At 35.6% G+C, this 23,569-nt stretch overlaps 1 protein-coding gene across 1 annotated transcript in view; it reads left to right on the forward strand.

Moving 5' to 3' along the window:
• CACNA2D1 (calcium voltage-gated channel auxiliary subunit alpha2delta 1) overlaps positions 1 to 23,569 on the forward strand; it is a gene marked incomplete at its 5' end in the record, with an annotated part of 76,947 nt that overhangs the window by 51,226 nt on the left and 2,152 nt on the right. The window contains 13 exons of the mRNA XM_029083531.1: positions 829 to 913; positions 1,437 to 1,499; positions 2,447 to 2,550; positions 3,825 to 3,911; positions 4,284 to 4,351; positions 5,691 to 5,729; positions 7,007 to 7,078; positions 7,640 to 7,792; positions 7,882 to 7,934; positions 10,780 to 10,835; positions 10,979 to 11,108; positions 13,196 to 13,308; positions 16,327 to 16,409. Of these exons, the coding sequence (XP_028939364.1) occupies positions 829 to 913; positions 1,437 to 1,499; positions 2,447 to 2,550; positions 3,825 to 3,911; positions 4,284 to 4,351; positions 5,691 to 5,729; positions 7,007 to 7,078; positions 7,640 to 7,792; positions 7,882 to 7,934; positions 10,780 to 10,835; positions 10,979 to 11,108; positions 13,196 to 13,308; positions 16,327 to 16,409 (1,106 nt within the window). The remainder of the gene's footprint in view (positions 1 to 828; positions 914 to 1,436; positions 1,500 to 2,446; positions 2,551 to 3,824; positions 3,912 to 4,283; positions 4,352 to 5,690; positions 5,730 to 7,006; positions 7,079 to 7,639; positions 7,793 to 7,881; positions 7,935 to 10,779; positions 10,836 to 10,978; positions 11,109 to 13,195; positions 13,309 to 16,326; positions 16,410 to 23,569) is intronic.

A 23,569-nucleotide genomic window follows, 5' to 3' on the forward strand; every position in this document is an offset into this window, starting at 1 on the left:
AATAGGTTAATTTCCAAATTTAAGATAGGGGATTTGCAAAGCTGATGCCTTTAGCCTTATTGCCTTGCTTATTCCTATGACACAATGATGCAATAGGATACAATGAAGGAAAAGTTTAAGTCATAGAATCATAGAATGGTTTGGGTTGGAAGGGACCTTAAAGATCATCTAGTTCTACCCCCCCTGCCATCAGCAGGGACACCTTCCACTAGACCAGGTTGCTCAAAGCCTCATCCAGCCTGGTCTTGAACACTTCCAGGGAGGGGGCATCCACAACTTCCTTAGGCAACACATTCTAGTGTCTCACCACCCTCACAGTCAAGAATTTCTTTCTAATATCTAATCTAAACCTGCCCTCTTCCAGTTTAAAGCAATTACCCTCGATCCTTTCACTACCTGCCCTTGTAAAAAGTCCCTCCGCTACCTTCCTGTAGCCCCTTCAGGTATTGGAAGGCAGCTATAAGGTCTCCCTGGAGCTTGCTTTTCTCCAGGCTAAAGAGCCCCAACTCTCTCAGCCTGCTCCTCATAGCAGAGGTGCTCCAGCCCTCCAATCATCCTCATGGCCTCCTCTGGACTCAATCCAGTAGGTCCATGTCCTTCTTACATTGGGGTGCCCAGAACTGGAGCAGTGTCAGTGTCAACAGTGTGTGTCAGAGCAATCTATTTAACAGTAAGTACTTGACATGATTTGAAGTTAGACAGTATGTCTAATAGAAATAGTGTAATTTTTGTGGCTGTAGCATCTTGACAACTCAGGGTTTCATTTTAGCTGTTTAATGAAACTCCATGTCATATAGTTTCTAATGAGTGTCTTAACTCTTTTGGTAGGTAATACTGATATGGTCACTAGAGTTTTGCTGGATGCAGGATTTACAAATGAACTTGCCCAGAATTATTGGAGTAAACTGTCTCTGTAAGTATTCTTTTTATTGACTGTGATTTTTTTGATGCATTTAGAAGTTTGATAATAAAATAATATATGTGTGTGTACATACAGATAGGTAGTTAATGTTTATAATTCACAATTATGCACTTAAATGAATCATGGAATCATAGACTGTTGTGAGCTGGAAGGGACCCACAAGGATCATCGAATCCAACTCTTGCCCTAGCATAGGACAATCCCAAGATTCAGACCATGTGTCTGAGGGAATTGTCCCAATGCTTCTGCAATAGCATCAGGCTTGGTGCCATGACCACCTCCCTGGGGAGCCTGTTCCAGTGCTCCGCCACCCTCTGGGTGAAGAACCTTTTCCTAATGGCCAACCTAAACCTCCCCGGCACGTCTTCCTGCTGTTTCCCCTGGTCCTGTCACTGGTCACCAGAGAGAAGAGATCAGCGCCTGCCCCTAAAGGTTGCCAAATGGCAACCCTTGACATAGGAACATGTGAGAATTTTAGTCAGTTTTAATCTTAAATCTTATTTTTTGTTTACAGTAATGGTGTTGTTGCACAATTTGTTGTTACGGATGGTGGAATTACTAGAGTGTTTCCAAAAAGGTAACAATTACTATAAAATAGTATAATATGATAATTTTGGACCCTGAAAGGGTGGAATGATAAATAATGGATTTATTGAATGAAAAACAAGTTCTCATACAGTCTAATCTGTACTGATAACTGAAATGAATGGAATGTCTTGGTTTTCTTTGATATTACCTTTATCACTGCTTGAAACTGAGCTGCAACATAATTTCCATAGTAGGTCCTTATAATCCAAGTTTCTAATCAGTGTAGAGTAGCAGTAAAAGCAGTGCCCTTGTAGTAGTAGTGGAGCCATGCTAATCCCTAATTACTCCTGAGCGCTCATTTGGTTGGCAGGTTGGCAGGCTGTGAACACTGTGAAGCAGTAGGTGATTTTTATTTTTTTTTTAGACTAATAGGAGCAGACCAAATGGTACAGGGACATCAAGAGAGAAAAATGCATCATTAACAAGGGACAGAAAGGAATGTGAAAGTGGTCATATAATCAAAGAAACACCCCCATCAGTGACTGGGAATAGTGAGGGCACCAGTATAGATATACTGGTAAATGGCAAATTTATCTATTTTCTTAGGTTATTTGGTGTTTTCCCAAAATGGGAGAGTGCCAGTGAATTTTACTCACAAAATCAGTTTCTTTTTTTTGTTTTGTTTTGGTATTATTAAGAATATAAAATCTTTTAGGATTATTTCTCAAGATGCAGCATATGTTATAATGGTTTGTCTATATTTTGTTGTATATATTTGTCTCAATATATATAAAAATTATAAGATATTATCTGTGTTGTTCCAATAATGCAATTTTCTTTTCTTTTTTCTTTTTTATTTTTTTTTTCCCCACAGATTTTTTTAATAATGACACCTGGTAGTTAACCAGTGAAACATTAAAATAAAAATCCCTGCAGCATAGCTTTAATGAGCCTCTAACTATCTTTCTTTTGATCACTATTTTTTTTTGTGATTAGGGCAGGAGAAGATTGGTTGGAAAATGCTGAAACTTATGAAGTCAGCTTCTATAAACGAAGTTTAGATAATGACAACTATATTTTCACAGCTCCATACTACAACAGTAAGTCATCACTGTTTTGAAATGTCAGAGCGAGCTAGTCCAATATAACTGTACTTGTGCAAGTTTCCCATACCAGTTGAGGTGACTTACTGACAAGTAACACAAGTGGGATACTTCATAAGGCAAAACATCTTGGGACGTCACCCATTATTAAGGAAAACTTAGCTACAAGGGTACTAAAGAAGGGACGCTCTAATTTGTCATCGACTTTGCTGGCCCTGTATGCTTAGATTTAGCAAAGCTGAAAACATGCAGAGTACTAGTGTTCATTTGAAACTGAAACACCATTTTACAGAGATGCTTTGGCAGAATTATTTTAAAAGGAAGTAAAAGAAAATTGCACTCAGGGACAATAACTACCTAAAAAAGCCTTATTTGAGCTGAGCTTTGAATGCTTCCTCAGCACTAAACCTAGCTTGAGGGAGCAGGTATAAGGGTCCAGAGTCCACAACTCTCTCCACTGCACCGTTGCTGAATTTAAACTTTGCTTTTGAATTCCATTTCAATTTACTGTTATTCACCAAAACCAGTTTGTCTGGTGATAAATAAAACCTATATCTGCACAATAGTAAGTGCTCGTAGCTGATGTGAGCAGCATTAGCCTCACTAAGCTCATCTAAAAGCAGATGCTACCACAAATGATATACTCCTCTCTTAAACATATGGGAACTTTTATTGCTTTTATTTCATACTTATTTATTGCATCTCTTCTCAATAAAATATTAACAAAGTAATTAACTAAATTCCCTGAAGCCTTTGTTGTTCCTCAAAGAGTTCCAGGGAATGTACTTTTAACTTTTTCATACTAAGCAGTGTTGAAAACAGGCTAAAGTCTGTCAGAGAAGTAATTGTTGGTTAGTGAGTGGTGTCAGTATACTTGGTATTGAAAAATACACAGACAACAGCAGGATAAAATCTTTGGCTCTGATCCTGGTTTTAACAGAGCTACTCACGTGTGTAAAGCTATTCATGGCTCTATTTGCAGAAAAAAAAAAGGCTACAGTAACTTTATGAAGCAGTGAAACTATGTACAAGAAGTGAATGAAAAAAAGAAAGAAAAGTATTCCTTAGTCATCCAGAAGTTGGTGCTCTGAGCTATTACAGGTGATCATGGTACAGCTGGGCCAGTGCTTTTGAATAAGGATTTTTTTTTTTTTTTTCCATCATTCTGGGTATTTGAATATCATTAATTTTCATTTCAGAGGAAAAGGCTTTTGTATCACTCTAACCTGGTTGTTTGTTTGTTTGTTTGTTTTTCTTTCCTATACTCTCAGAAAGTGGTGCCAATAGCTACGAGACAGGTATTATGGTAAGCAGGGCTGTGGAAATAACAATTAATGGGAAGCTTCTGAAACCAGCAGGTAAGATAGAGGGGTGCTGAAATTCTAAGTACGTTAGATATTTGATTGTTGCTTGAGAATCAATTAGAAATTTAATTGAGATCTCAAAGGGACTTCACTTTATATAGCATTCTTTTCTCTGAGACTGTTTTAATCTTGCTAGTGGAAATCATGCCAAAGATCTGGCTGTGTTTGAGTAAGAGTGCTTAATTTATTAGTCTCATGAAGGATGTTGGTGGTCAGACAACTGAACAAAAGTTATATTTTATCCTTTTCCAGTTTAATAATTTAGATGTTATTATAATTTTCCTTTTTTATTTTTTTTAGATTCTACAGTTATCTTTTCTTTTTTTTTCATTTTACTAAAAAAGACTTTCATGTATTTCTTGTTAGTTGTTGGAATAAAAATTGACGCAAACAGATGGATGGAAAATTTCACAAAAACCACAATCAAGAGCCTGGTAAGCAATTGACCAAGCCTTTTTTTGAACTTTATTTGCATTTCTCAAAGCTTCAGATGCAAATAGGTCTATTAGCTCTTTGTGCCAGAGTCACACTGATGTGTAGTTGCCAACTAGTTGTGGTATTTAAATCATCCAAATGCACAAAATAAATCTATGTTGAAACAGGCTGTATTTTGTACATCTTGCTTTCATAATTATAGAACATGGATAAATACAAAGAAAAAATGACGTATTCCAGCCAGTAGGTTCCCTATTAAGTTTGCGCTGTAACAATGACTGAAATCTGAAAAAGAATTGGTTAAAAAAATAAAGTTACTATTTTTATTTAATATGGAGAATGTCAAACAGTGAACAGTAAGGCTTTATATTGCAAACAACATCACAGCCTTTTAGCAGAATTTAGTGTAACAGGTGTTTAACCATTTCATTCCTTGCATCTGATACTTATGTGTAAATGGGAAGGAGGAAAGGCTAAAATGAAGGAAAAACTAAGGAATTAATAGTACATTAGGAAAGGAGAGACACAAAATAAAGACAGTTGTGGAACAATTGGAGGAGGCAATATTGCTTGGTTGGTTGTATATTAAGGGATTCAGTAACTGTGTCTGGCCATTGTAGATATTGGAACTGTAGTTCAATGGGTAGGCAAATGCTTTGCCTAGATGTCAGAGCAGCTAAGGACAAAAATACATAACTGAAAAAGAGAAAGAAAGAGGAATATCTCAATTAATTTGAGATTAATGACTGCAGCATTATCTGGTAGTTGTTTTGCTTGTGGCATAATGCAAGGAGACTGTTCAGTGTGTATGTATACATACGTTACAAGAAAAAGAGAAATACATGTTAGTAATCAAAACCATAAAAGCTAACTGGATGTGGTGAGCTTTCTTTATCACATAGGATTCCCATGCTTTGAGACTGGTGAAGCTTTTAATTGTCCAAAATTATACTTGGCAGCATCTTTTCTGGGTTTTCTTTCCATACCCCAAACACATGGAAATGCACATGTTCTTTCTGTTTTACTTTATACTCCCAACACTGACATCCTGACAAGTCCCCCAAATTATTTCTCTCTAATATATTGAGCATTCTCAAAAAAGGAGATGTATCAGAGACTTTGTGAAAGACAGTAGAACTTGTGCTGTTGACAGTTACTGAATACAGTTTGTTAACAGAGGTACTTGTGATAAACAGCACACACTCAAAATTAATTTTGGTTAACATGCAGATATTGAAAATCAAATCACTTCACATTGTCTTGATTGATTAATATCACTGTGAAATACAAGGGTTTAAAAACATTTTTGTGAAGATTATTGTACTTCTGTTTTTTTAGTGCAACAGTGAAATCTGTGGCTGTGAGAGAAACAGTATGGTAAGAATATGTTCAGTTTATTAATATTTGTCAGATTATTAAAATTCACTCATTCTAGATTTATCTAAAACAACTATTCTATCATTATTATTTGAGGGTTAATTTTACAGAAAACAGGATTTAGTAATTTGTGTCTTGAGAAAGAGGTGAAGATTAGGAGGAGAGGGTGTGAAAGAGGGTATAAAAGTCAGGTGAAGTAGTCATTGCAAGAATCATTGCAATAAGTCTGAGACTTAGAGAGAAGAAAAAAACAACAAAAAAAAGGGTAAGAACAATAGAGAATGATGTGAAGAAAAATGTGAGATAAATGTAATGTAAACTTTCAGAGCAAGAGGTGAATCCTGAGGAAAGAGAATAATTAAAAAAAAAAACCCAAACCAAAAACCCCCCCAAAAACCCAAACAAAACCAAACTAGAACAAAAGTACCTTAGAGAAGGGTAAACACAGACTGAAAGGCACCAGAATATATGATGTGCCCTTCAACAGTCATTAGTCCTCCTTTCCTGTTTCTAGCCCATTCAGGATTTGGAGATCCCATAACTCTTCTAGCACTCAGGAGAGCAGAGCTTCAGGGGCTATCACAGTATCAGGTTCTGCCATGTGCCTAAAAGCTTTCTCTTCTTATATCTGAGTTCTTTTGTGGAGCGTGAAGATCATTAAAGGCAGGAGTTACAGCAAAAAGGGCACTCTGGGAGGTTATCTATCTGGTCTCACTGCTATCTCTCCAATCTCTGACTGCAAGGATTACGTTACAAAGTGGGAAGCACAGGGAACCAGTGAGCTTCCCATTCCTGCACCTGACACCTGGAAGAAACCCACTACAGTCCTTGGCAAGTTAGAATAGGCATGACTAGGATGTTGAGAGTCTGCCTTTAAGACTTTTACCATTAAAAGCTGTAAATGGAAAAGGACTTTAAGCATGGCTGTAGCACACAAGAAGTTGTAGTCCCTTATTGTGAGCTGAGATTCAATTATAATCAGATTTAATAAGGATATAGCACTCTTAGAGCTAAGAAAGTATTGAGCAAATAAGAATTTACAAAACAACTTTTATGAAATTAAGCCACAAATAAGCCTTTGATCTGTACAAACTTTTAGAATACTGATAATGCTACTTATTATAGCTTAATATTGGCCCTTGGCTATGGGGTTGTGATTTAGCCTAAGCCACATAGATCTGAAGATAGTTCTGAAGTGTTGAATAAAAAATAGTTTCTTACAGAGTGTTCTCTTGACAAATCCTTTCTGCAAAACATATTTTACTTTCTTATAATAGCATGTGGACTGTGTTATCCTTGATGATGGCGGATTTCTTTTGATGTCAAATCGGGATGAATATACACAACAGGTATGTATATTTTTAAGGACAGAATACAAAACACAATAGGAAGAAGCTTTAAGAGAAAAAAAATAGCATTTCACTTTCAACTTACCCCAAGAATAACATTTCCAAATCACAAAAATGTTACTGTATCAGAGATTCTAGTTATTTTATTAGTCTTTTTTACAGTTTTATTTATGGTTCAAGATGCCATACTTCTACCAAGTTGCATTCTTTGTTCTCTGCCCTTAGGCTGGTAGGCTGCCAATAGATCTATGATGGTGAGGGCAAGGAGTATGGCATCCACACACCTTCTTTCTCATATTCCTCTTGCTCTTCCCCAAGCAGCGTGGTCTCATTGATAGTGCATTTAACAATTATTGTATAACTGGAGTTGTCCAACCAAGATTTTTGGATAGAAGTAGTCAGACAAAGAAATAAATACATAAGCAGCACAACTGGATGAGTTGTGTACAGGGAAAAATAGTGGGAGGGGTGGGGTGGGAAATTGGAATGGTTCATTTACTTTTTTTATGAGAAAAATACTTGTAAATACTTTAACTTATCTCTGTAAATTCTCCTCATCAGATTGGAAGATTCTTTGGTGAAATTGATCCTGGCTTGATGCGAAACCTGATTAACATGTCCCTATATGCCTTTAACAAGTCATATGACTATCAATCAGTCTGCGATCCCGAAGAAGAACCAAAGCAAGGAGCTGGCCTTCGTTCTGCTTATGTGGTCAGTAGCCCCTTGTGAGGTGACTGACATTCCCTTTAAAGTGTGCAGGTGTTTATACAAATAGCATAATCTCTCTTCTCTTTTCCCAGCCTACGATAACAGATATTTTGCATCTAGGATGGTGGGCTTCGGCAGCTGCCTGGTAAGTGCAAGTGTGTCAGAAATCTGTACATCCAAACCAGAATTATCCAGTGTCTCCTGGGCCCCAAAAATGCTCTGAACCCTTTGTTTCTGCAGTTTCTCAGGGTGAAACTTCTTAGCTATGTCTCCAAACTACTCAGAAAATTCAGTGTTCTGTCAACAGTTGAATTCAAAACTAGTCCTGCCAGGTTTTGTGTTTGTTGATTGTCTGTTCTGACTCTACAAAATCAGCTTCAGGAAGCAGAGTTGGGATTAATAGTCTGATTGGCAGGTGTGAAGGTTTGAATGAAATTATTACATTTAGCATTATTGATCACTTGGTTCCCTGTTTCAGAATCTATTTTTTCCCTTTTTCTAGCAAGAAGTCTTAGGATAATAAATGTTTGCTGTTCAGTGAATAATATTACAAAAAACAAATGAAGTTTCTCTATTATGAAATGTAAAGAAACCTTGCTTCAGACTGCAGGATAACCAATATGTTATCTGATGGCACAGTTCAGTTGAAAGTTCTCATGATAATTATTACTTGTTTCTTTGAAATGGAATGTAAAAAACACTACTGCACTGTTTCAAGGATGCAAATATATATAAAGCATTTTGCGTAATTCTATAGCCATGTGCCCTAGCATTTTCTACAGCTGAGGGGAAAAGTTGGTATATTTGAACTGTTGTGGAGTTTTGGGATTGACTTTGAGAAAGGCAGAATTGCACCAGTAATTAGGTTTATCTTTCGCGATCACAATACTGGACACATTTTAAAACTAAAGATCCATTTAGGAGCTTTCTTTTCTTTTGCTTTGGTTTGTGCATTATTAATAACAGCCACAGAAATAATTTTACCTATTTCAGAGCCATGTAGATACTCCTACCAGCTACTTACCCCAGGACCAAACGGGGATAAGTAATTGGGACTGGTGTGATACTTTTGCATTGGTGTGAATTGCATCCTTGGAGACTACCTATTCCTTTTTCTATAGTTTCATGATGTTTTGGTTTTGTGGGGTTTTTTTTTTTTAATAATTATCATCAAGATGGAATAAATTACCTACTTTATGAAGCTAAGATTTAAAATATATAGCAGCTGAACAAACATGTAGTAATTTTCTCACGGGTAAGCACTATGAAGATTGTATGTTGGTTTTTATTGTTGGTTACATTGTGTTAACAGCAACAGCTAAAATCTCAGTTTTCTTGGAGAACAGCAAACCTCAAAAACTGGAGATGGGCAATAATCCAGAAAAGAAACTTAAGCTCTTCTCAAACAGAGAAACTTTAGTTTATCGGTGTTCAAATCAGACACAGTGGTCTGGACTCAATTTAGACCTGAGGTTTATTTTGTGTAATGTTTAACTTGAAAGCACCACATGAAAGTACTTTCTGTGGACATGTTTTTAATGGAATCTAGGTCAGAAGCAGGCAGAGAAGGCCATTAAGCAAGCAGAGTGAAAAGGGCTGACCAAAAATGGATTCAGTGAGACACCTGGCAAAAGCAAATGCAGAGAAATAAGAGAAACCAGGTTATTAAAGCAAACTATAGTGTTTCAGGCAACAATGTGGGATAAAGGCATGAGTGATAACTTTCAAAATTTATATGGGATACATCAGCATTTAGTTAAGAGAGTACGTATCATTTCTCCTTCACGCTCTTTTTTAACTCAGAAGGTTTTACAGTTTTCCCAGGCTTCTTTTTTCGCTCATTTCCCTGTAAATGCTCATGAATCCTCACAAAGGATTGCTATTTTCTGTTAACAAATTGCATCACTGTTGAATGGCATTAGGTCTTTTCTCATCCGTGATGGCTGATGTGCTGTCCATTTGATGATTCAAGATGATGATTTACATCCACAAAGCTGTGGATGTAAATCCAGAGCTCCTTCAGGCAATGCCTCCACTGGAAAGGTGAGAGGCAGATTCAATTTCTTTACACGTGGATCATGCTGGATAAGGAGAAATAGAAAAAATCTTGGAAGTTGAATAAAGTTATACAGTCCTTTCTGTCTGATGAACAAGTGTTAATGCAGAATGAGATGAGGAGAGATCAGGTCATATTTGTAGGTAGAAGCAAACCTAAAAATGATGACAGGAAACTACAAATTAAGAAGGTTTACACATAAGCAAGGAGTCAAGGAATATAACTGTTGCAATTCCTGTTTTGACAGATTGATAGAGGAGAAGAGGGGCATGTATGTGGCAAGCTAGTACTTGCTTCAAGTAAATAAAATAGGAAAAATGTGATCATGAGTGTAAAAAAAAAAATAATTTCAAATGAATGGAGCTCTTTAAGCCGAAGTGTTTTGGCAGCATCCAGGAGGAAAATATATTCCTTACCTCAAGTGCAGGAATAGAGATTATTTTAAAAGTCAAATGCTACAGTAAAATTTTTTATAATATACTTGTAATATTCCAGTGTTCATCTCCTTCTCAGCAATTTAATGAACCTTAATCAGTGTAAGGTATCTAATTCAGCAGCATTTTCCCTGAGTGTGTTCAAAAGGAGTTCTTGTTGGTTTAAGCATCAGAGGAATGCCAACATGCCAAGAGAAGTATAAAAGGAGGACATGAACGGCATGATAACATTTCCATTATATGATTTAAGAGCACAAATCATAGCAAATCTTAACAGTAGAATAAACTATCAGTATGAAAGAAGACCTGAAAGCGTGGAAAGAAATCCAGAGTCAAACTGTAAAGTTTAAAGAAACACAGCTTTAATAACTGGCAAAAGCATAATTAGCCATGAAGATTAAGTCATTAATTACTCTTATTTGAGTAGTTTTTAAGGACCCAGTGAAGTACAAAGATGTCAAAAAGCCTTTAACAAATGTATATTGTCTTTCTGTGTTCAGGTCTATCTTACAGCAGCTGTTTTTGAGCTTGACTTTTCCACGTTTCCTTGAGGCAGGTAAGTCAAGAGAATGTTAGAGAGTCAACTTTAAGTGAAGTAGAAGGTAAGAATCTAGGCTGGGGGCCATATTTGGATTTCCCCATTGTGTCCATGACTTTAAAATGTCATTGTTTATATATTTATTTTCTTCTTTCTGTCAGCTGATATGGAAGATGATGATTTCGGTGCTGCCCTGCCTAAAACAAGCTGTATCACTGAGCAAACTCAGTATTTCTTTGAAAATGATGATAAATCTTTTGGTGGGATTGTAGACTGTATAAACTGCTCCAGGTAAATTTTCTTCAGTATAAATAATAGCTTTTGGATATTTATTTTACAAAAGCTAATAATGCTATCATAAGAACAAAAAATATATTTTGGATTAATTACACTGAACTTACATAAGGAAGACAGAGAAGTATATATGTGGTAAAATGATAAATTGCATTTTCTTTGTATTTGTTTAGAATTAATTTTAATTGTAAGAATTGAAGAATTATAGAAATATTTTTAGTCAGATTTTTGTTTTATAGTGTGTATATGCTCCATGAAAATTGCATTTCTATCTCTGTTACAGTTTGTTTTCTTTTAATTTATGACATTAACTTAAAGGCATTCTGCAATATTCAGAAGATTATTTTCTTTAATCTGGTTATGTGTTAGTATTTTTGATGGCCAAGAAAATTATGCAATTTATCTTCAAATTTAGTTTTTAGTTAATAGTGCTCACAATTTAAGAACTGTGGATCTTATTAAGCAAACCACGCTGTTTTGTTTTTTGATTAAAATAATTACTCTTCAGGTGCCATGTTCATATTCAAAATAATGGTTAATGCTGTGTAAAAAAAATTGGATATTTCAGAAACATAGCAACTTGGATCTAATTCTGTGTTTCATACAAAAACCTGTTGGGTTCAAAGTTTGCATGCATTAGGAGTTTCTGAAAATGTCTTAGAAATTAAAATTAACAGTCAGATTTCAAACTCCTTGAAGACAATATTTCAAACCTGAAAAGAAAGACAGAGAACACTGGAGAATGTTGAATTCAGCCAAAACACACAGATAATTTTTCCCACTTCCATACTTCTTTCTCCATGTTGCTAATATGTGTTTCTATGGTAGCTGGTTTTCAGAGAACTCGCTAAACTGGGATTTTTGTTTTGGTTTGTTTGTTTATTTGTTTGTTTGTTTGTTTTAGTAGGGGGGTTTTGGTTCAGATTTTGGTTGTGGGTTTTTTGATTGTTTTGTTGGTTTGGTTTTAATCTGGAAAATTTTCAGAAGTGTTCTTCAGTTCACTAAAAGATTGCAGAAATTATGATGTTACCATTGCAAAAATAGTGCCACAGTGTGCGAATGAAGTATGAAAGGATGATTTAAGCTGATTAAAACAACCAGATATGTAATCACAACATCAGTTATTTAATTAATACATATTTTATACTCTTATTGTACCAAATCAGTGGTACAAACTCATCATCTGTGAAATTTCAGAAATTGATAAATTCACACCTGAGTAATAAAACTCTGCTTATATAGAGTAGTAACCACTTGTATGAAAAGGCTTGCTTGTTATTTTATGTGTATGAAAATGTATTTAGAATCCACTAAAAGCAATTAACTTGTTAGATTGTCCTGGATTTACTTCTCTTTAGCAGGTTGTATATATTTCAGTAATGACTAAGAAATACTGAGGTGTTTTTTTTCTCTGCTTTTTTGAAGGTCTGACTGCCTTTCCAGTAAATTCAAATTGTACATGAAAATTATGATTGAAAAATCCAGAAATATTCTTACTTTTAGTATCTAAGGCATGGAGTGTAGTATCTATAACTTAAAAGTATAATGCTGCCTATTCAATTTATAAATTGAAAATGACCTTACTAACCTAAAAACCTTCTATGGAATTATGTGTACGTAAAAATACAACATATACACATCCAATACACAGGATACATACCCTAAACCCCTTTCTTACCCTTTTTGCAGGCAGATTTATGTGCTGGAATTTTCTTTGCTTGTTTTTGTGATTGGGGGTTTTTTCAGTGTTGTTAGGAGAATTGGTGCTGAACTGATTTTATTTCTCAGTACAGCTACTGTGGTAACAGTACAGAGCTAGCTATTAACTCAATTAAAGTCATTTTATGCTCTTTTCCATTTTTTCCACTAATAAGTCTAGTTGAAAGAGAGAACCATGGAAATGTTGAAAAGATTACAAAATTTTTATAAATGTTTCTTGCTGTTCGTTAATGGAAAAGACAAACAGTAGCAGGCAGACTGAATCAGTGAAGTTGGATTACTTTTATTCCAATACTGTGTGCCATTTTCAAATATGGATTTCTTTGCTTCATTTAAACATAGGTTTTTGTTGGCTTTTTTTCCAGACTCTATCATGCAGAAAAGATTTCAAACACCAATCTAGTATTCATTATTAGTGACAGCCAACTGCTGTGCCGCTCCTGTGACCCAAAACCACTGATGCAAGCGGAGAAGCCGGGTATCCTTTAAAATCATGTTATTTAGTAGTGTGGATTGATTTTTGGCTATGGTATACTGGAATATATTTGGAAAAAATGCCTGTTTATGTACCTATTAGTAGCATATTTACCACTGGAGTACTTGAAGCATCAGATATTTATGGATGATATCACAAATGGATGTAGTGCAAATGGAAGTAGAGAGCGAAGCTGCTATTTGTGATGACCTAAGCAGAAATGGGCTTACAGGAACTTATGATAATTAAGTTTCCAAAAGGCAGATGCAAAGTCTTGGATCCAGGATAGAATAACGACATGCAGCTGGACAGGCTGGGGACAGAGTGGCTAGAAACAGCTTTGCAGAAAAGGACTGGAGGGTCATGGTGGATGAGAAGTTGCACATCAGTTGACACTGTGCCTTGGAATAAGGAGGGCCAGTCACATCCTGGACTATGTTAACAGTAGTCAGCAGGTTGGGAGAATTGATCCATGCTGTCTCTTCAGCACTGGAGAGACCAAATCTGGAGTATGGGGCTCCCCAGTACCACACTGACATACTGGAGGAAGTCCAGTGAAGGGCCGCCAAGGTGGTTGGCATCTGGTGTGCAGGACAGGCAAGGGGAGCTTAAGAGTCCTGGTTTTCTTCAGCCTATAGAAAAGCCAAAGATATATTTGTCTAGAGAAATAACAAAAAAAAGGGAAACATCAAGATAAGAGTGTTTGGTCGTGAAAGGGTAGGATGCCGCACTGATGCGTGGAACACTGAGGTGAAGTGATGGAGGCACTTTAGTATGTGTTCAGTGTCAATGAGAACTACTTACTTCTTGTAGAAACTGCTTTAACTATCAAATGCTAGAGTTTATCCAGCTGCTAGCATATAATTTCTGAAGAGCTGGCTGCAGACATAGGTGGCATACATTCTGAGCAGAGTCCCTGCAACACACATGCTAAAATTGAAAGTATGTGAAAGAGTATTTTAATTTACAACCATTTTCATGCCAATCTCTATGCCTTTAGCCTGTCCACCCCAGTAGATACATACCTGTAGGTGATGGTGATGGAAATACATAAAACCAATATACACATATTCCAGGCCAGGAGAAATTCACCTCATTTTTTCTCTGCTCTATATGCTTAAGGATAGAATGCCAGAAATAGTAAATCAAATCACAATTTGTATTGTTATGACAGAATATGGAAAACAATTAGTAATACCTTTGTCCATGTCAGGAAGTTAGTTGAGACAGACTCTCCCATTCCTGAAAGAAAAGCAGATGGTAGAAGAGACAAATATGTTTCTTTGGCATAAGCAAAGCGTTCATTGCCACATTAATAAAATTCCATCTATGCTTGTGCTGAAAAGGAAGTTACATTGAGGTAGAAGCAATATCCATGTCATCACAGAACTATGTAAACACAGCCTAATACTCTAATTGGCTCCAGTCCATGACAGTTTGATTAACTGTTGCCACTGTCTGAATTTATAGACAGCACTCACTCTAGAAAATGAAGCACATTTGATGGGAAATTGGCACATTACTTGCATTTCCCTGTGGGGCCCAGACCTTCTAGAAAGCAGTAAATGACCTCAAGTGGCAGCCAGAGCAGCTGAGTGGGCTTACATTGACTAAATGAACTATTTTATTTTTGTTCCAACTATGCAGTCCTAAGCCATTCTCTCTTTTCTATAACTAAGGTACATTGTGAAATGCAGATGTAGCATAACAACACACAAGCAGACAGAATGACCTTTGGGTGCTATTCAGATGGTTATTATTAGACTCCGCCTCTTTCTGGCTGGTACAGACAGCTTTGCTTGTGCACATGGTCTTTTAGAATATTTCTGTGTTTTGATTTCCCTTTCAGCTGGGCCCCGTCAGAGGAAAGGGGAGGTGAGTCTGATAACATCTGAATGAAGACAGATGTAGATCTGTAGAACTAAATTCTCTTGCCTTCCCTTCCATTGGGCATCTCCACTTGTTACAATGAAGCTGCTGTAGCACTCCACAGAGTACATGAATAGAATTGCTTCAAGTATAAGTGAGAGCTGCTGAGTAAAGTTTTGGTGCTCAATTTGTTTAAAACACTCTAGCTTAGCTTTAATGTGTGTACTACCAACAGTAGGATTAAAAAAACTTAACATAATGAATGGTAATCTAAGCAGGTTTCAACAGAAGACGGTTTTGCAATTGACCATATCCGTGCCTTTCAAGTATGCTGCAATGACTCGAGTCCCTTGTTAGCCTGTGGCAAATGTGAAGTATGTTATTTACACTTAAATGTCAGCAATTTCAGATTTCAGAGAAGTAAGCTAAAGCGTTACCTCACGTTTGCAGTTAGCTAATTGATAGCATGTCACTGCTTCCATTTCTATCCTGCAGTTCTACTGTTAGTTTGGACAGTATTTTCTGTCTCCCTTCATCACTGAAATGCTAATGAGGTCTGATTAGGTTTCCTTTCATTTACTCTCGAAGCCTACGGTAAGATGATCTTGTCTATGATATTTGAGGTGATACATAATAAAACTAGTAGTTCTTATAGGCCTTCACTGCAGTTTTCATCCTGTATATAGCATTACTTTTCCAAACAGGCTTCCTCACTTTTACTGTGTATCTTCATTTTAGCAGAATAATCAAATGGTAACATATGCTATAACCAATCAACACCACTGAAAGTGTATTACTTTACGAAATATTTTGTGAAATATTTATACAATGGTAGTAAAAGCAATACATAAAATCTTAAAAAAACCCTCAACTCTTATTTTTATTTTATGTATAGTTCTGGAAGTACTGGTTCTAAAAGTAATGCAGGACATTTATTTTCTTGAAAAGGGTATTTAATTTTGATTTATCTGGAGGGTTGGATTGGTTTGATTTTCTTTAATTTAAACAAGGAGCTGTAACTACTGATGTTTATTTCAGTACTATCCAAATTAGCATAAAACTTCTCTTCTTCCACAAAAGTAAAAACAGAATGTTAATCTTGCTAATGTATGATGGATGAAAAACAGTCTTGCTCCTTAACCAAAGAAACAGATGAAGGGCCAAATCCTTGTGAAATGGTCAAACAACCTAGATACAGAAAGGGTCCTGATGTCTGTTTTGATGAAGCCAAACAGGTAAAATTGAATTTGTAAGACTTTAGGACTAACTTTAAAAACAATTGCAGAGCTGTTTTAGAAAGGCAGTGAAAAATACATGTAAATGTACCTTGTTTCCTGGTAACTTATCTATCACTAAACATACTGTTCACTCTAGACCATAGCCACTCTATTTCAAGTATCCCATAATTGACATAAAATTAACAGCTGCTTTCTTATCTGCCTTTCCTATAACCATTGCACTTTCACACATGATTCCCACTTAAAAAAAAAAAAAAAAGAAAAAGAAAAAATCAGTTATTATAAAACTGATGTTTTTTGTATAGTACTGTGAAATTCAGTTCTTATATGGCTTTCACAAACATGATAATCCTGTCTTAGAAGTAGTATTTTTATGTTAATGTCTCCAAATATTATTTAAGGTGTTGTTAAATTATGAAAAACATTATATCTGGTTTAGGATGTTGTTTCTTTTAAAAATTCTACAAATGTGTCTTGACCTTAGGTCACATTCTTAACAAGTATAGAAGTGCATTGCTTTGTTGAAATCAGCAAGACTATGCTGTTTAGTGGTAGTATTGTATACATTATAGTTTTGAAGGAGAAAAATTCTAACTGTGCCACATATATAAATTATTTTGAGTATACTTTCTTTGAAAAGAAGAAGTGAAGAATACTAATTTCTTACCTTCCAAAATACTGTATGAAAGCCAACATGTTGAATTCAAATTGTTCAGAATAAAGTCCAAGACAAAAAGTACTGAACAGGGAAGTGCTTGCCATTATGTAAAATAAATATTAAAAAAAATATATTTCTAATGCCTTATGCCATTTCTGCAAATGAAAAAATGTCCAAAATCAGTGTAGTCAATTGGCTATAACTGCTGTATACCATGTTTTGTTCCAGTATACTCTCTCTTTTCTTTAATGAGATGTCAGTAATGTTAAAAAAAGCGCAGACAGTTGGTATTCAATGCATTTTCCTAGCAACCAAATTTTATTTTAAAAAGGGAGTCTTCTTACTGGCCAACAAAGTTTAAAAAACATTGAAAAAACATCCAAAAAATTATTTGGCCATTGTAAATTTGGCCAAATCCTCCTGATATACAATTGTGTGTGAAAGTACAACTCTTGCTTACTAGCTTGATGTGCTAATCAGTGTGTAAGTCACGTGTTTTGTAACAGTGGATTGTTTTGATTAAGTTTATTTGCAAAATTTGCTGTGACTCTCTTGCTCTTGGGTGGATGCTTTCACATTAACTCTGCTAACTGCCAGCAATCTGCATGATATCTCATCTTGTATGTCTTTTTTTCTGTGTTTTCTTTCCTTTCCTCTACTTGCTACTTTGCCCGTTATAAATAGGATCAGCCTATATGCACAACGAGTCGTGCCTCTGCCATGACGTCCGCTCCTATCTGCATTTTTCTGCAAGTTTTCATGTGGTGTGGATGGTCAGTTACTTTCTCTAATTTTTTGTTTTGTTCTTGGCTTAAAAAATTAGCAGACTTTTTTACTTACTAAGCATACAAAAGAAAACAGAATGAAGTGAGTCCCAAATGAAACAATCTGGAGCAAATTACTATTGCACTATTAAGGGAAATTAAATATGAAAAAGCCCTGTCTGGAGCCTTATAAATCACAGTCATAGAACACAAGGGCCTCTCCCATAGCAAATACAAAGACACGGGAACCTGTTGGGTTTATATGGGCGGCTCTTTGAGGTTGCACATGTACCAGCTGAGTCAGTGTCGTTCCCTTCAAAATGTTCTTCCCTTGTCTCGGAAAATGAAACAAGAGCAGAAAGTTTTCTGCACGGAGTCAAACAAAGGTACAAAGTAATTAGAACAGACTATAATAACTGTGAAAGTGAAGCTGTACGTAGGGATAGCAAGTATGAGTGCTCTGTGTAAGAGTAAGTGTTTCTGTTGAGAAGAGTAAGGAGTTTTCACTGCATTCAAATTAAAGCAAATGTTAATGATGGAAGGTAATACTGCACATCAATTTGGTTAAACTATGAATTCAGTAAAATCACATTTTTACTTTTTAAGTTTTTGCAACCTAAACATATTCATTACCTAATTTCAGCAGAAGTGTTTTTTTTCTTCTAGTGCAATGTATGGGTACATGAAGTCCTGCATGTTGACCTAGTGCAGACTCTGGGGTTCATAACAAGCGCTTTGACATTTTAGACTGTGTTGCATTTAATGGTGTGAGAGTGTGCACTGCTGTGCTAGTGACATCTGTGCAAGAGAACTGCTGATCTAAAGAGAATAAAATTCAAGACCTTGTATACTGGAGGGGTTTCTGCTCCATATTATTACTCAGAAAACCACTAGAGGGAGATACTAACATGTCTATCAAAGTCAAGCCAACAGAAAGGCAGAAATGGAAACTCGGTGGTCATTTTTCAGAGTTCATGTAGTAAAATATTGAAAATTGTATCAATTTAGTACAGTGATTTTCTCAATAATTTATATCCTCTTTATACTTGCAGGAAATTTGAATTTATATCACTCAACATCAGGGAAAAAAAAGCATAAAGTTCTGTTTAACAGCAGTATTTGAGTAATTTTGAAGTTTCCTATCCTGTATTTAAAAGACCTGATTTCTAGTAAACTTAGGAACTTGCACAGACTTGGCCGAAGGTTGTTAGGAAGGGTGAAAGTCCCTCCCTCTAAGCCAGTGGTATTTCGCATTAAAATCTAGAAGATTAACATCTCATGTTCTTCTTACTCATGAATTTGCTCTTCAAGTAACCTGATTTTAATTAAAAAGCTACTGTCCAATGTACATAAAGCAGCAAAGACTCACCTTGAGCTGAATACTTTATGTCCAAAATGGTCTTTCTGCTCAAGAAGGCAAACCAAAATACTGGGAAACCCAGGAAATATCATTTTAGCTGATAGACTTTTGGCAGCAGAAAGTTATAAAGGTAGTTCTGTTCATCTATCCTTTTTTTAATAACTTTGTGATTTTGGAAATGGGCTGTCAGTGGACATTATTCTGTATGGTTTTATTAAAATCACTGAAGCCAACACAGATATAAACCAGCTGATCAGGTTCAATAATGGCAGCTGGATTTTTTTTTTTTTCATCTAAGATAACAAAATGGTCTTTATCACCCCCTTGAATAGCTTGCTCTTACTCTGTACATGCACACTGTTTTTCTTTGCTATGACTAAGAATAAAAAGAACTCCGCTACAAGTTTTTAGCCCCTTCTGGGAATGTCTTATTTCTGTCAGCTCCCAAGGATGTCAGTGGGAGCTTTGAGGCTGATTAGCAGCCCAGACAACTGTGTACTTCTTGATGGGATTGGCTGTACCCCTGCCTATGTGTGGGTAGCTATACACTTTTGACAGCTTTGTGTGGCAGTCCAGACAAAGAAGAGTAACACAAAATTTATGAAAGACCATTCATTGGAACTTGAAATGACGCTTGAGTAAAAGTGTTCCCCAGGCAATATGAAGTATTTAAAATATATACTTATAAAAGGTATAACTTTGGGGTAACTAATTGATATCAAAGGCCAGATCAGAAGCTCTGTTGCATTTGTTCTTTCATCCTTTTTACAGTCAGTGTAGCACAATGGGTTCTGATAAATGACTAAGGTTTCAAGACAGAGTTTTAGTACATTAAGTAGTTACAGTATACTTCTAAAGGAGTAACAAGTGTTTATAGACTTAGACATATATGTGTATATATATGTATATACATGTATTTATATTTCCACAGGGGTCTTTAAAATTTTGGACTGGCACTGCCTTGAAGGAAATGTTGACATATAGCAATGAATATGTGGGTTTGATACTTCACAATGAATATATGGTTTTATAAAAGAATTCATTTCTATTCTGCAAGTGCTGAATAATTTTGATAGTGTGTGATGTTGTAAAATAACCCTCTCTAGAGTTATCAGAGTTAGGCATGACATGAAGTAGATGACATTTGGATTTGACACTTCTCTACCTCAAGCACACAAGGAAATTTGACATGTAACTTATTAATGCAAGAAATTTCTGATACACCTCTGATGAAATGAAACTGCCTAACAAGGATTCTTTCCAATTTATTTTCCAATTCTTTCTCTTTTCAAAGAGAAATTATATACAGAATATTGTTTTGAAGACAACAGAGGACATCCCCAACTGATCTGTTGGTTATTCAGTTTTTCTGTGTGACTAATATAGTAGTGACTCCTGTAATGGGCTGGAAAATTGTAGTGACACTGCTTAAAAATACTTTGCTGTTTAATTGCACTGGCAGAGGTAAAAATAAGGTAAAGTCAAGATAAAATGATACTATGTAATTTTTTATAAGAAATTTTATAAGAAATAATAATAAAAAAAAATATTTACAGGAAATAGGTGAGAAGTTTTTTTAAAGCTCAGGAATCTTTAAAAAAACCCAAAACATTTTGAAGAACATTCAAAACTGACAGTTTTGCTCTGTCTGGTTGCAAATTAATGGTGGGATCCAACTTATTTCCATAAAACTTGGGTTTTTTTTAATTTATGTAAATCAGCATGTAATCAGGCTTTCTCCTTTTTTTTTTTTTTTTTTTTTGATATGTTTCTTGTAATGTTCACAACAGTTAGAGCACGTAAGAAAATTACAATGTGCAATGCTGGGAAGGAAAAAGTAATTTAGATAGGATTTACTGTACCTTCTTTGCCACTACTATTTTTGTCTTGGCTTAGGACACAAAAGAATAACTGATTCCAGAGAGAATACTTAGAAATTGTTCTTGGCAGAGTCGCTGGTTTAGCACTGTGAATTGGTTTACAGACCTCAGAAATTCAATGTCACTTTGATCAATATGATGTTAAAATCTTGCCAACCTTGAAATATATGTATGAACCTTGTATAATTTTGTCCAGTACAGTTTGACTTTGTCATTCATAATAAGATGCCTCTCCTGTATAAGGCTTCCAAGACATTCTCCACTGTTGTGAATTGTCAATCCTTCAAAAACTGTTCTGTGTAGTCTTAGGGAGTGAGAAAGAGATATTAAAATATTTTTTTTTAATCCAATAGGAATATTGCATAGTATAACTTTGGAACTAAAAAGCTGTGCCCATAAGTTGTGATGTAGTTTAAAAAAAAAAAAAAAAAAAATCTCAGAAAGCAAATAGAAATGGGCAAAAGAGTGGTGGGTTTTTTTCAAGTACATGTAGTGGTATGATTAATTTGTTGACAGAATTTACCTAATATTTGGTCAAATGCAGAGGTGACATGAAAGCTGAGTACTGTGTAATTCTATATTTGGAGGTCCATCTACTCTGGATCCATACTGGATGCCATTTTCAATATAATGACAATACTAAGCCCTTCAATTTACTTCTTACTTACTCTCCAGACATCTCTCCTCTGCCAGAAAGTTTTAAACCTTGTGCTTTACTTTAGACCATTACTTCAAAGATGACTCTTCTAAGTAATTTTAGTGCTAAGAATCTTAAATGCTAAGAGGTAGCACTGAGTACTGTTCATCGAATTAATATGAGAAAAAACCTTTACTGATAATTCTGCTTCTGATGGTACTCAATGTGAGGAAGAAGCAACAGTTATTTTTAGGTGCTTTGAACAGAAATAAAGCTGCATGTGAAGACACAATGCAGATGCAAAAAGTGACTGAGCTAAGCTAAATAAACCAGAAAGTTCAGTGCATCTTCAAATCTTAGCTTCCTACTCCAAATCTGGTGCAGCAGTGTTCACTTATGACTTATTTGTTGACCAGAAACCTTGGGAATTTTGAACTTGTCGAGTGCAATCAACTAAAACTAAAGCCTAAGTCAAAATTATAGAACTGAATTATAAAGTTTGTATGACAGAGACATGTCCGGAAATGGCTATTATTGATAAAGAACGGCAGGTAACGTGAGCTCTTTGCTCAGAGTGAAATTTCTGTTGGTGAATGCTATAGTTCCTAATGACATATTGAATCTATTTTGTCTGCTTCATTTGATTTATTCCAAACTGATTCTGATTCCTTTGACCTCTCTGACCTTTAAAGAATGCAATGTGTGTGATGGGAGTCTCTTTAAAGTGTTCATCTCTTAAAACTGACACAAAGAACTTGTTGAAGTCCTTTGCTATGCCCTGTAATCCCCGAGTTCCCTCTTTACACCTCTGTTATTAAGCAGTTACCCTAACTCCATATTTGTCTTCGTGCTTTTGATTTATTCAAAACTTTCTACTATAATTTTCACCATATTTGCAGAGAGGTCATAAAAAATTCTTTATCAGCCCTCCTAATTTCCTGTTTATATCTAATCTGCTGTTCTTATGTGCTTTCCTGTTCTTGGCCATTTCAGTAAACTTGATTTCTTAAATTCTGGCTTTTTCCCTATGACAGTGTACTTGATTTCCTTACTGATTCATGCAGGGTTTTTTCTTTGGGGTTTTGGTTTTGGTTTTGTGTTTTTTGGGGGGTGTGTGTGGGGGACTGGTGTTTTTTCATTTGTTTTGGACTTCGGTTTTCGGGAGAGAGGAGTGGGGGGATGTTTGGGTGGTTGTTCTCATTGTGGCATTCATTTTACCTGGATATCTAATGCGATATCTCTAAATATTCTTCTGGATCCTTGTGAGAGACTTGTTTTTTGAGATGCCTCTTCCAGGTTTTTTTTCCTGCTTTCTGTTTTTTGTTTGTTAAGGTTTGGGTTTTTTTCCGTTTTCTTGGTTTTGGGTTGTTTGGGGTTGTTTTGGGGTTTTTTTTAACTGCTTTTGATGATTTTCATGTTGTTCCCTTTCTTGAAATCAGTATCTTTTGGTTTGGATTTGTTTGGCCTGATCTCTCACACAACAATGCTAACTTGTATTGCTCAATCCTACTAGAGCTATACTACAACTATACAGAGCAGCTCTCTGCTAATAGTTTTGAAAAGAGCCTCATGCACCACTAAAGATTCAAAGACTGACTGTTCCAAAAGGCAGTCATTTATCATATCCAAAAATGTGATCTCTACATCTCTTTTTGATAAGGCATAGATCCAGTTTATATGTGGCTTCTATAATCTCACATAACATTTCATGACTGATATTGTCACTTTGATCAGGTGGTCAGCAGTGCAATCCTAGCATTACATTTTTATTATGAGATTCTGAAATTTCTTACCCATGGAGATTCTAACACACTTTCTTTTCCTGTAATACTTTTTGTATGTTATTACACTTTGTATT

The sequence above is a fragment of the Antrostomus carolinensis genome, unplaced genomic scaffold (genome assembly GCF_000700745.2).
Source record: "Antrostomus carolinensis isolate BGI_N321 unplaced genomic scaffold, ASM70074v2 scaffold6272, whole genome shotgun sequence".
In the NCBI taxonomy this organism is placed as follows: domain Eukaryota; kingdom Metazoa; phylum Chordata; class Aves; order Caprimulgiformes; family Caprimulgidae; genus Antrostomus; species Antrostomus carolinensis.